At 30.5% G+C, this 13,981-nt stretch overlaps 3 protein-coding genes across 3 annotated transcripts; 2 read left to right on the top strand and 1 right to left on the bottom strand.

The window, feature by feature from the left end:
• Positions 1-702: 702 nt before the first annotated feature.
• Positions 703-3,966, top strand: LOC111039680. Its single transcript, XM_022323271.1, has 9 exons — positions 703-1,081; positions 1,438-1,644; positions 1,716-1,793; positions 1,874-2,159; positions 2,224-2,288; positions 2,379-2,541; positions 2,635-2,841; positions 3,304-3,390; positions 3,488-3,966. Exons 1-9 carry the CDS (start codon positions 752-754, stop codon positions 3,658-3,660), a joined length of 1,596 nt encoding a protein of 531 aa, XP_022178963.1. The 5' UTR covers positions 703-751; the 3' UTR covers positions 3,661-3,966.
• Positions 3,967-4,604: 638 nt separating this feature from the next.
• On the bottom strand, positions 4,605-7,539 carry LOC111039676 (parkin coregulated gene protein homolog). The gene is made up of 2 exons (XM_022323268.1): positions 6,744-7,539; positions 4,605-4,666 (listed from the first exon to the last, which is right to left on the bottom strand). The coding sequence occupies exons 1-2, from the start codon at positions 7,537-7,539 to the stop codon at positions 4,605-4,607; spliced, it is 858 nt and encodes a 285-aa protein (XP_022178960.1).
• A 1,591-nt stretch (positions 7,540-9,130) lies between these two features.
• On the top strand, positions 9,131-9,478 carry LOC111039674 (craniofacial development protein 2-like). Its single transcript, XM_022323267.1, has one exon. The coding sequence runs from the start codon at positions 9,131-9,133 to the stop codon at positions 9,476-9,478; it is 348 nt and encodes a 115-aa protein (XP_022178959.1).
• The last annotated feature ends 4,503 nt before the right edge of the window (positions 9,479-13,981 follow it).

Below are 13,981 nucleotides of genomic sequence, written 5' to 3'. Positions count from 1 at the left end.
TGTCTGTTCATTACATATTGGCTTGTGACTAGACACTTAAACAATTAATACACAATAGTAATATGTACATCATTATTAGTTTTTTACTATATAATTTATTAGATACTAGGTACTAACATTTTTTACTGTTTACTATATCTAAGAACTTATCAAGCAGATCAAGTTGATCATCTGAAAAACTCAGTATAACATTTAATGTAATAAATAATAATTTAGAATTGAAGTTGTGAAAACTACATGTCAGATTTTGAATTAACTAATACAAATTTCAAAAAATATTTATTTTTCACTTCAGAGTTTAGACAGTGGTTGTTGTTAGATGGATTTTTAAGTAATACATTTTAATGCATAATAGTGTTTGTATCATGGTAATTTTTATGATTTCATATGTTTAACAAAACGATAATACTTTAGTATTATTTTAAAAAGCAAGAAACTGTTTATTTAAAACACTTGTGGATCAAGTCATAAATATAGATAACTTTTAATGGAACAAGCATTAGTTAATTATGGATTATAGAATAATAATAGAGTAAATTTATTTTAATTTTAAAATGTACTTATATTATACCATAGTTAAATTAAACTTATAAGTTATAAGTGTTAATTTCTATGATTTTACGCTAATTTATTTAAATTACTTCAAGTGTAAAAAGTATGTGATGTATGAGTATTTAAACAGTAATTACTTAAAGCTTTTAGATTTCCACATCAGACAACATCTATTGATCCTCAATATACACTTCGTACAATGGCGTCAGTTCGGCATACTTTAAAACCACCTCAACCAGCTACTCTTAGTGAAATGGGAAGCATAATTACTAGTCCTCTATTTCCACAATTGATGAATGTTGAGGGTTCTAATGAGCCTTTTTTCCAAGGAAATTTGGAACATGTTTCTGAAGTTGGAGATGTTATTTTTGACGGGTTGGTATTTGCAAACCGACAATTCATTGAAAGAAATATAAATTTTTTCCGAGCGACTAGAGTATTGGGAATTGATGGCACTTTCCAGGTCTTCCCTTCCCATCTAACTTGCATAGCTCAGTTAGCTATTGTATATATTATTGTGGACGACATGGTACGTTTTGTGCATTATTGTAAATTTAATAAATAATTTGCTATTAAGCTGTTTATAAAGATATAATATCTAGTGGTTATAAATATTAAATTTATTTATTTATTTATTTATTTATACTTTAGATTTCCCTATTTGCAACCCTGGGCAAGTTAATGATAATTTTTAACCTAGTTAAGTTGATATAGAACATTTTAGCTCATATTTTATTAAGTTTATATCAATAAAAATCAGTTAAGTTAAAAATTTCGTAAATTAAAATGAAAATGAACTTTATTTAAACTTTTTAATTTGAATATGCCCAGGCTTGTCTATTAGTATAACTTATATCATTGATAATTCATCTTAATTTTGTGCAGTTTATTCCCATAGTCTATGCATTTCTAAAACTTAAAAATGTGGCTGCTTATAAAAGACTATGGCAGTTTGTTAGACATGAATTAAATATTAATTTGTGTTGGGAAGAATTAACTGTGGAGATAGATTTTGATATAGCGCTCTGGAATGGAATAAACATAGTGTCTCCAGGATGTCGTCTGTTGGGATCTCATTTCCATTTTACTCAAGTAAAATCTTTAAATATTGACAAAGATTATTTTATTGTTATTGATATTCTTGAATTTTTATATTAATACAGAGCATTGTACGATTCATACAAAGTTACCAATTAAGAGGAACTTTGGAAAATCTTGATGTTATACGCGTAGTAAGATTGGTACATAATATTTTTATACACCTAACTCCAGTTAAAAGTATTTTTAAAGCTATTTTTTTATTTATTACATTTTTTAATAGATCATGGCTCTTCCATACTTGCCACACAATAATACTGATGGACTACCCCTTGATTTCAACATCCGTAGCGGCTTTGAAGAAATTGTTGAGTTTGCTACATCATTAGGAGTTAAAAATATTATTCAAATTCTATTTGATTATGTAGAAAGATATTGGCTTGACACAATAGGTACAATTCAATTGTCTGTGTATAAGGCGGAAATAAGAACAAATTACTTTATTGAAAGTTTACATAGCATAATCCGTACCTCGATTGGTATTAATCCCCCATGCTGGACAATTTATGGTAAATATTAAACAAATCACTATCTTTAAATGTGGAGCACTTATTACAAATTTTGTTTTAACAGACCAATTAAAATATGTCGAAAATCGTGTACGTAGGGAATCAACACAAATTCTCACTGGTCATAGAGTAAGATACAATAACTAAAGATAGTCATTATAGTTTAAATAATAATAATATAAATATTAGATAAAAAAATGATTGTAATTTATTTTTTAGATTTATCGTTCAATGATCATTTGTAGAGATAGAAATCAATCTATTTTAAAGGAGGCTTGGCGGTTGGTTAGAAGCAATAGAATAACACTAATGGACTTTTTACATCGTGCTTCGTTGACCAATGCCAGTTACTTAGAAAGCCAATTGGGACCACTTCCCGTTGGTGAGTTATAGAGTATAGACTATAAAACTATAAAAAATGTATGCACCTACAATAATATATGTTTATTCATTATTTTATATGTTTATCATGTAGTCCCAGAAATTCCAGAGCCTCATATACTACTTTCACAATTACCCTCTGCAGTTCATCTGGAGGCACCTCAACGTGGTCTAGGAGAAATTGAACATCATAGAAGAGTAGCAAGAGTCCAAGGAGTTATTCAAGATAGACAATTTATTCAAGAACTTTCAGTTGATAATATCCCAAGAGCTCAACAAGAAATGCCAATAAATAACAGTGGTATTGAAAATATAAGACATGTTTAATAAATAATAATCATAACTTACAACTATGAAAGTTATAATAGATTCTTAGTAGCACCAGAACATTGATTTTGCTTTTGTATTTTGTCAAGCTTTGTGGAATAATTATACCACAAGTATCTCTTTAAGACTAGAATTATCCCTTGCTTTCAAATAATGCAGTAACAATATGTATATATATATTCCTGTTTTACAATGCTTTATAATTTTATTCATTATTTTTTTCTCCAACATTTCTAATAAATGATGATTGCTATGCAATATTACATCAAACCTATTTATAGAAGTTAACATAAAGTAATTTAATGATTATTGTTAATTATTTGTGAGGTAATATTCACCATAAACAATTAATTTATCACAAATACATGATACTAATGCAATTAAATTCTTTTAATGACATAAAAAGTTTACATAATCTACTAGACTTATTTTGCAGATATTGAGCAAGTTCCACTACTGATTACAAATAATGAACAAAATATAACTATTGAATTGAATGAAAATGTACAAGATGAAGCTGCAGGTATTATACTATTTCTAAGTATATTATATTTTATATTCATGTGAAAAATTTCATTTTTAAATTATTTTTAAAATACAAGCTTTTATTATATTTCCAGGTGAATCAATTTTGAATTGTTCCGTATGTTTGGAAGATATGCAAGATGTTGTAACATTTAGGCCATGCTATCATCAATTTTGTCTAGCATGTACAATACAATTAATAGCTAATTGGATTACTACATGTCCTCTTTGTCGTACCGGGGTAACTCAATATTATATTGATTTATAAAAATAACATACATAAATATATTGTATTTTGCTTTTCAAAAGTTTCAATGAAGGAATTAAGTATAAGAAAAAACTCATAAAAAAAAGTTAGACTATGTATTGTTTTAATTTAAAATGTGTAAACTATGAGGTAAATAATTTTGTGACAAATAGCTTTAAAAATATTATGCAAGCCAAGATCAGTTACTGATCATGTCCAATCAGCTGTTTTCAATAAAGGTTTCTTCACTAAGTTTTCACAAATTATATAAGACAAAAAATTGTAGTTACACTTTTAAATGACAACATCATGATTAATGTAAAAATATTAAAGACACATAGATGTACATTTATTTTATAAGCAAAATTTTTTTGTTGTTAAACATTTATAAAATGTTAAATTTTTATATCCAAAGCGCGACAATTTAAAATCAAGTTCCTCTTAAATTATTCAGTCTGTAACCAAGAAATATATACACAATTTTATTTTATAGTCAATTTAATTTTAATTTGTATTTAAATTAAGTTTAGCCATTTTTACCCAGAACATTTTGGTTGTTACATTACAATTTAAAAATATTTTTTGTGAGTTTTAAAAATTGTACGTGTATAATTGTATTTTAAAAACAAAACGACATTTTCAAATCATTTGGATTATTGCCTATTTATAGTGTATATCAGATTACTAATAGTTAAATAAATTAGTATAATTATTAATAGCAATGTATTTGTATAATAATAAACAATCTTTGTTTATAATCGTTTTCCGTATACAATGAATAATGATTTATTTTTGAATTCAAATTTAACTCATACCTTACATGATTTACTTAATGACAATTTACACCTACTATAAAGAAGGTTAACTATAAGGTTACCAACTTTCCTCCTTTTTCTTATTAATCTTCGTGCTTTAATATTAAATACCTACTAATATGGAATAATAATATTTACATCTAGAATAAATTAGTATAGAACTCTTAACAGCATGGGTTTTACTGGTTTATTTATTTTTATTGAACTTAAACCTGTGTGCTTGTTTAAAAGTCTAAATATAACTCATTTTCTTACCTACTTGGCTACTTATACAGTTAAAATAGTATGTAAATGTTTGTCAATTATTTATATTTGTTCTTAAATACGTTTACTTTAAAACTAGTTGAAATGTTTTTACAATATAGCTTTACCAGTTAACCACCAATTAAGCCAATCAAAAGGTCAATAATTGTGACTCTATAGATTGTTCATAAATGATGGAATATCTTTTTAATTGTAATTAAACAATTGACTCTGGGGTAGCCAGCTAGGGGGTAACCTCACTCAAGTAAGATTTTCAATCAACTAATAAACCAGGTGTTTACACCTTATCAATCCACCTTGGTTTAATCTATGAACTAATATATAACTATATTAACTATCTTAGTTCATGGTTTAATCACAGAACATATTATAAGGTCTATGGTTTCATCTATAGTTCCTTCGACCATATAAGCTAGGTATACCCATATAACCATATAACCTAACCTAACCTAGCTTATATGGTCGAAGTATAGTTCAAGTGATACATGGAGTGTCAACATCTGATTACCTGATAAAAGCATCTTGTGATTGCATAAAAGTTCACATACTAAATTCATGATGAGACATAACGTCATCTTAACTCTTAAGGTAATATTACATTAATAATTCTTGAAATACATATGTTATAAGGGTAAATGCATTTTAACCCTTTAGAAAGTTCTTCTTTTGCATATTATTATTTATTTACCAATAAATTTAGTCATCAATATTATTGTCACACTGCAGAATAGAATGGCTTGAACAAAAGAATCTTTAATGTTTTGCAATTGTATCAAAATGTATACTAAATATTCTTTCAATAACTGATATACTATTGCAATTTTTTTTTTTTTTTTCTAAATTTCTTCAAAAAGAACAATTTAAGATTATACTGTATCCACAAATTATCACTTCCAATCCACAACTTACAATATTTATACTTATACATAAGTCATTTAAATATTGTTAACTTTAATCATAATAATGCTTATCATATGCACTTTTTATTTGATACAGAATTGAAGAATTAAAAATTATTTGTGTTTACCAAATATTGATATGAATTAAAACCTTTGCTCAGCAATTCATAATTTAGTATCCTTTAGAAATTATAATATGATTATGTTCTTCTCTATCCATTACCCAAAATAGAGTTTCAGAGTCTAATGACAGTCAAAGATATCATTAATAATGTAATAACCAAATCATATATAATAATAATGTAGATATCATCGTTAAATGTAACAGAACACTCTTTTGATCACAAAACTATTATATCATACTGTAAATTATAAACATTTAATTAATTTAAACAATTTGCAGATGATCACTTCCTACTGCCATTGAAAAAAACACAATTTTTATCTGTACACTACGTGTACAACTTCATCTGAAAATTGGATAAAAATTTCATCTAAATAGATTTTTTACAAATTTCACTGTAATTACCAAAACAATTTTACCGATAAATTCCACATCTCTAGTTGTGTAGAACTTAATACAAACCACATGACTATCAGACTATCCATATTTTAAACACATGTCTTAACAAATATTAGTCAATGAGTTTTGACATTGATATCACCTGAATTAAAAGTATCTATCTAATCCAGGATTATAGCTCGAGTCGGCTCCTAAATTGCATGTACTAATGTGTTTGGCAGATGAAAGCAAAATGTTGATCATAAAAAAAATTTAACTTTCGCTTATATAAATAATTTAAGAGAACCCTAATAACCTATGTAGAATGTTGATAAATAATAAATATAATTTTAAATAGGTAAGTATGTTTAGTATGACATATAGATAAAAACAAAAGTGTAAGGTATATAATAATTATATAATGGTAAATCAAATAGGTATTAAATATAAAACACCGTGACATCGCCACATCGTTTGTAAAATAATATAATTATTATATTATACCATATATAGTTCGCCATTGTCGTCAAAAATTACGTATAGAAACTTTAAAAACCGGACGGCATCCGTGTCCTGCAGGACTGTTATGCTAAAGCGCCATGTAGCCCACAGTTTATCTCGGGCTACCCGTGTCCGAGGATCCAACCACCGCAATACAGTTCTGGTATGTTGGTACGATAGACTTGATGCTGCTGTACGCAAACTTACCGCCGGTGCGTTCTAGCACGCACAGCGTGTCATGGCACAGGTCAGACAGGTTGTACGTTACGTTGGCGTCCAGGCCGTCCGTGGCGATCACACTGGTGTCCTGGTATCTGTTGATGGGTGACAACAGGTGTCGGTAATAGGGCACCAGGGCTGGGCCCACGAGTCCTTTGCGGCCGGCCGACGACAGCTTCTGGAGGGACTTGAGCGCGCGCACCGTAGTCGGCCAGTCACGTGGACCTACGTCCAGAGCCTTGCGGATCGGTAACACGGTCTGGGGAACGGCGGACAGCACGCGATCACCCAGGCAGTCCGCGGCCAGCAGTTCCCACAGGCCGAACGTTGCGCACGCCCCGTACGGCTTGGGCCGTTCGCGCAGTCCATCAGCCAGTACGGGCAGGTACACATCGTAGTCCACCGACTCGGGTGGCACCAGCCACCTTAATCGTTGACCGTCCACCACCCCTTGAACCGTGGCCAGTGGAAATCCTAGCCGGCCATAGGCGATCGCAAATGCCGTGGACCTTGCTGGGGAGCGATCGGCCGTCACAGCAGGTGAACTAGATGTCGCCGTATTTTTTTGTGACCACTTCGAGGATAACGGCAACAACTTCTCGTTGCACCGGAATCGTCGGTGACGGGTATTTTCTTCCTGTTCTCGAGCGTTCATTTTCGTTACATGTATTGCGTCAATGGTTTTTGTAGTAGTCGTCATTACTATCGTCATTGTTTACACTCACTGCGCCACTCGTTTCATAGTGACCAAAGTTTTTTCGATCACTTATCACTAGGTACCTAATCGATTCGTGTATACTATATTTGTAATTAAACGTCAAATCAACCAGTAAAATTCAAATAATCAAGACTTAATTTTGCAATTAGTTATTTCTGAAAGTTCTGTTCAAACGTTTTTTCAACAAGGCTAGGCGTTAACGAATCAAGTACATAATGAGTTAAAGTTAAATAACTTTTAACTAAGTTACGTAAAAAATTTTTTTTCTCTAACTTAACGAGTTGATACTTTTTCAGCGATACCTATGTAGTACCATATCAGTACCCCGGCACCTCAACCGAAACTATTTGCTTTAAAATTGGTAGCATACTACTTAACCAATTCGTAATCATTCATAACAATCATAATCAAAAATTTGGAATTCGAAACTTGAACCCCTTCGCACAAAAATCGATTTACCCAAACAGGTGCTTGTTTACGACTTTTCCTAAAAGATACATGTGAAATACATCTAGAGCTTAATTAAATTAAAACTCTTTGCAAATGTGTTATAAAAGTAAGAATATAATAAACCAATATTGCATTTTTTTTTTTACAATATCAAATTGTTACATTCATATAATAAATTAAGCATTTCTGATACGCTGAATACATTATTATTTTATTTTTTCTAATAAAATAATAATTCAATTATTGAGTGTTTAATAGTTTTAGTATTTATAATTTATTTTTATTGATGCTACCGTTAGTGTTTAATGTTTATTTTACTCTACATAATATTAGCTTCTATTATGGTATATTCGTACATTTATGAGACTATTATATTTATAGTGTTACCTACTTAGCCTATAGGTAACATATTTGTGTGTTATAATCAATTAGGTAGGTAATAGAAATGTTAATTTTGTTTGTAGAAAAGACGACTAAAAAATCCTGTTATAGAAAATGTATTAGCACCTAAAAAGGATCTAAATATTAAGACTATTGAAAGCTTATTTCTTCGATACCTTCTTTGTCTTTTACTTCCAATGTAAGAATAAATGACACAGTTGGTTTTGTAAGCCGTGTGTTGCCTATCTCATAGAAATATTTATACAATTATAAATGGTATATTCATACCCGATATTACATTTAATTTTACTCCCTAAACCTACACCCCTCAAGGAACAACATAGGAAAACAATACCTATTAAATTTGTTCTATAAATATATATAAGACAAAAAGAAAATATTTATATTATGATCAATCTTACAAAATACAACTTCATATCACTGTAAAGTTATAAGGAATTGTAACAATTTATAAGTAATAACTTATTCGAAGATCCCTGGTGGTTGGGGTTAGAATAGACCACCGGTTTGTCCCTGCCTGTCGTAAGAGGCGACAAATGGGACTTGTAGGAGGGCAGCAGCTTCTATAATATTGAGTGTAGGTGCAGGTAACCTCGTAGAGGTAGAAACAGCTACACGTCAAATAATAAACAGCAGATATGGCAGCCATATAACTGGTTATTACACTGCGATGCGGAAGGCAAATAGGAAACCACCGCATTAATATTCCTTAGTTAAAGCAATGAACATGATGTTCTCTCAAGTAAAAGATTCCGGAGGTAAAATAGTCCCCCGTTCGGATCTCCGGGTGGGGACTACTAGAGAGGAAAGAATGGTCAAGAAAAGTAGACAAGATAGAAAAATAGCAACCTGGAATGTACGAACCCTATTACAATGTGGGAAACTGGATAATCTAAAAATAGAAATGGCAAGGATGAGCATTGATATTCTAGGAATTTCTGAAGTAAGATGGCCTGAAAATGGAGATATATGGAGTGGATATTATAGATTTATATACTCAGGCACATCTGTTGAGAACCCTGGAAGGGGAGGAGTTGGCATAATGTTTAGAAAGGACATTGGAAAGTAAGTGAAATGTTATGTGCAGTATTTTGAAAGGATTATTCTTGTTAAAATAGAAACCAAACCAAAAGACACAATCATAGTACAAGTCTATATGCCAACCTCCAACAGTAATGATAGCCAAATAGAAGAAGTATACGAACAAATAGAGAAAGCTATTGATACAATCAAAGGAGAAGAAAATCTGATCATCATGGGAGACTGGAACGCAATAGTAGGAGAAGTAAAAGGAGAAAGAAATATTATGGGAAAATATGGTCTGGGAAAAAGGAATGATCGGGGTGATAGACTGGTGGAATTTTGTGCAAAACATGATCTGATAATAACGAACACATGTTTCGATCATCACCCAAGGAGAAGGTACACATGGAAAATGCCAGGAGATGTGGGAAGGTATCAAATTGATTTCATCATGGTAAAAAATAGATTTAAAAACCAAGTCAAAGATAGTCGGAGTTATCCTGGTGCGGATATAGACAGTGACCACAATTTGGTCATGATGAAATGCAATCTCAATTTTAAAAAAATTAAAAGGAGAGGAAACACCAATCGATGGCAAATTAGTAAACTAAAGGAAGGAAAAGTAAATGAAAAGTTTAAAGAATACACAAATAAAATAAAAACACAAGAAGAACAGGACATTAACACCAGGTGGACTTCCTTGAGAGAAACAACTACAAATGCAGCAACTGAGATAATGAAAGTAACAAAAAGCACATTACCGAGGAAAGAATGGATAACACCAGAGATTATTGAAATGATAGAAGAGAGAAGAAAGTATAAAAACTTAAACACTGATGAATATCAAAAGAGATACAGGACTTTAAGAAACTTGATCATAAGAAAATCAAAAGCAGCAAAAGAAAAATATCTAGAAGGAAAGTGCGAGGAAATAGACATTTTGATGCGAATGGGCAAGATAGAGGAAGCATATAAAACAGTAAAAAGGTTCTTCGGAGTACGTACACTCAAAAGTGGAGCAATAGAAAATAAAGAAGGAGAGATAATTTATGAACAGGAACAGGTTGTAGATAGATGGAAAGAATACATAGAAGCACTATACAAAGAAGAAGAACTGTTTGATACAGACTTAGAAAAGATAAACGACAATGAGCAAGATGAAGAATATGTAGAATATCCAGTATTAAGAGAAGAATTTGACAAAGCACTAAGAGACTTAAAACCAAAGAAAGCACCGGGAATAGATGGGATCCAGGCCGAACTTTGGAAGGAAGCAGGAGAAAATATGCTGAATGAATTATTTAAACTCATTAGAGATATTTATAGAACGGCGGATATACCTACCGACTTTGTAAAGAGTGTAATTATTCCCATACCAAAAAAGACATCAGCTATAAAATGTGAACAATATCGTACCATTAGCTTACTATCGCACGCCTCAAAGATTCTAACAAAAATTATGTATAAAAGAATGGAAAGGAAAATAGAAGACACATTATCAGAGGACCAATTTGGATTTAGAAAAAATATGGGCACGAGGGAAGCGATATTGGCTTTAAGATTAATAGTGGAGAAAAGAATAAGGAAAGATAAGTCAACGTTTATTGCCTTTGTTGATATTGAGAAAGCATTCGACAACGTTAACTGGGAAATAATGTTTAAAATTATGAAAAGAGCAGGAATTGCAACAAAGGAAAGAAAATTGCTCTACCAACTGTATAAAAATGAAATAGCAATTATAAAAATAGGTGATATTCAAAAAGAGTCCAAAATAAAGAAAGGTGTTAGACAGGGATGTACATTATCACCTTTAATATTTAATGCCTATATACAAGAGGCCATAGATATCATAAGAGAGAGAATACAACTAGGAATAAAGGTAAACGGTTACAGAATAGACATGTTGAGATTCGCAGACGATATTGCAATAATAGCGGAGAACGAAAAAGATCTAAAAACACTTTTAGAAACATTGGAACAGGTGATGGAAAAAGATTTACATATGAAAATAAACACAAAGAAAACGAAAGTACTCGTATGTAGTAGATACAACAGCATAAGAACAAGTATAAAATTAAAGGATGGTGAAAATATTGAACAAGTAGAAGACTTCATGTATTTAGGCAGCACTATAAGCTCAGATGGGAGATGCAAAAAAGAAATTATAAAAAGAATATGCCAAGCTAAAGTGGCATTTAATAAGAAAAGAAATATTTTTACTTCAAAAAGCATTGACCTCAATATCAGGAAGAATCTGCTAAAAACGTACATCTGGAGCATTATGTTATATGGATGTGAAACATGGACTATTGCAAGAGAAGAAATGAGAAGAATAGAGGCGTTCGAAATGTGGTGTTACAGGAGGATGCAAAAGATAAGTTGGACTGATAGAATCACTAATGAAGAAGTTTTAGAAAAGGTATCGGAGAGGAAATCAATGTGGAAGAGTATACAGAAAAGACGAAACGAATTAATAGGTCATATTTTAAGACATGATGGGCTGCTATTACTAATCTTAGAAGGTGTAATCGACGGAAAAAACCATAGGGGAAGACCAAGATTGCAATACATAAGCCAGATAATGGAAGATCAAGGGTGTAACTCATACCATGAATTGAAGAGAAAAGCTAGTGATAGAGAAGCATGGAAATTGCTGCAAACCAATCATTAGATTGAATACTGCAGAGAGAGAGAGATTCGAAGATATTAAGTACAAATATTATGGGTAATATTTTGCATCAGAAAAACTGACAATTTACTAATTCACTTGTAAATGTTGCGTTCTCAGAGTTTCGATTCAAAAAATAGAAAGGATACAATAAAAAAAAAAAAATAGAAGAAATGATACTCTGTCCCGCTGCACAAAAAAAGAAATCGAGCACTGGTCATAGTATTTAATATTAGGTATTGATATTGTATATGGTACGTAAGATGTAACATATTCTGTAACATTATTTCGTAATTTATTTTATTGAGATAAACTCCATGAGGGGTTACTAGTTTACTACAGTAGTATTGAAAATTGAAATGATATGAATAATACGTAACATCAGTAAATATACAAATTACATTTGTTGAACATAACTATAAAAGTAACTGACATTTTTAGGTTAATGTGCGATGAATTTGTTTTTAGTTTTCATGCATAAATACATATATATTGTATAATGTTATTGTGATAGTTGTTATGTTACTCAAAATTTAAAAATAGTTATGATAAAATCCGAAGTAAAAGTATTTTGTACCTCAATAATATTTTGTATCTCTGTTCTATACTTAAAAATATTGAATTGCGCAATCATGCCTGTATTCTGTATAATTGGTTCTGAAGTAAAACTTCCTCTTAAAGTATGCACATTCAGCTAGTAAATATTGTATAGGTGAACAGTTTTTTTGACAGAAAAGCATTATATCATATTATGTTAATTTGAATTTTATAATCTTGTATTTGTATATCTAATCATTTTTTGCGCAACTATATTCATACTAGTTTAGCATAATAAAATACTTTAAATGTTTCATTTTGTTATATTTTCTGAGAATAAAAATTTTTTAAGGTAGGCAGGTACATATAATGTACATAGCAGATGTTTATGCAGAGTTGCATAAACAACCACTACAAATTTAACAAATCAGTAGAAAGCGAATGTCCCCTAAAAATGATTTAGTGGCCTATGATTGATCCATTAAATTTTATTGAACTATAAATGAAAACATTTGTTATGCAACCTGACACTATTGTTTTAGTTTTATTAATTTAATTAGTATTTAATGGTGTAGTTTCAATAATATTAATTATTATTCACCAAATTGAATCCTGAATATATCTGAAAAAATATGTTTATTAAAATCCTTTGTAAGATATGCATAGGCAATAGGTAGTAGGCTAGTTCTCAATGTGCATTGATAAGGTGTAATGATTTTCCCCTGGGTGTGACACCCGCCCGTCTAAGATAAAGTGAGCGAAAATTTTACTCCAATATACTGCTTACCCTATAGAGTATAATAAATGATAGTATTTGTATGGCCGTATGGGGATCTAAATGCTAATTTAATTTAAATTAGGTATTGAAGTTTTCAACTTTTTTTTCGTAAAAATGCGTTACAATATGATTTATCTATAAAGTATAAATTACAGTACATTTATTAATACATATAATTACTTAATTGTTCACGATTAAAGATTTTCTGGTTTCAAATCGAAACTGAATAACGCTATGTCCTACGTGAACCCGGTGAACGCGAACGAATTCTATTCTGACCATGCTGTTCTTCTCGCGAGCGAGCAACGAAATACAAGCTGTTTTATTTTTCGCCGCGTCGCCTACGTTCACGTAAGACATAGCATAAAAAAGTAGACGACTCAAAAATCGCGATTGAAATGAACACTAACTATTTTCCTTAAAATGTCATAAAAATATATTTTGTATCATATTGATTAAATTAAAATACCTACCAAACAACCAAATTTTAATATTAATCCTATGTACTTTAAACGTTTTTCAAGTATTATTTCATTGCTCGCAAAATGTTTACAGAACTTATAAAT

The sequence above is a fragment of the Myzus persicae genome, unplaced genomic scaffold (genome assembly GCF_001856785.1).
Source record: "Myzus persicae strain clone G006 unplaced genomic scaffold, MPER_G0061.0, whole genome shotgun sequence".
NCBI lineage: Eukaryota > Metazoa > Arthropoda > Insecta > Hemiptera > Aphididae > Myzus > Myzus persicae.
The sequence above is the reverse complement of the archived record's forward strand: the minus strand, read 5'-3'. Positions and strand labels throughout refer to the sequence as shown.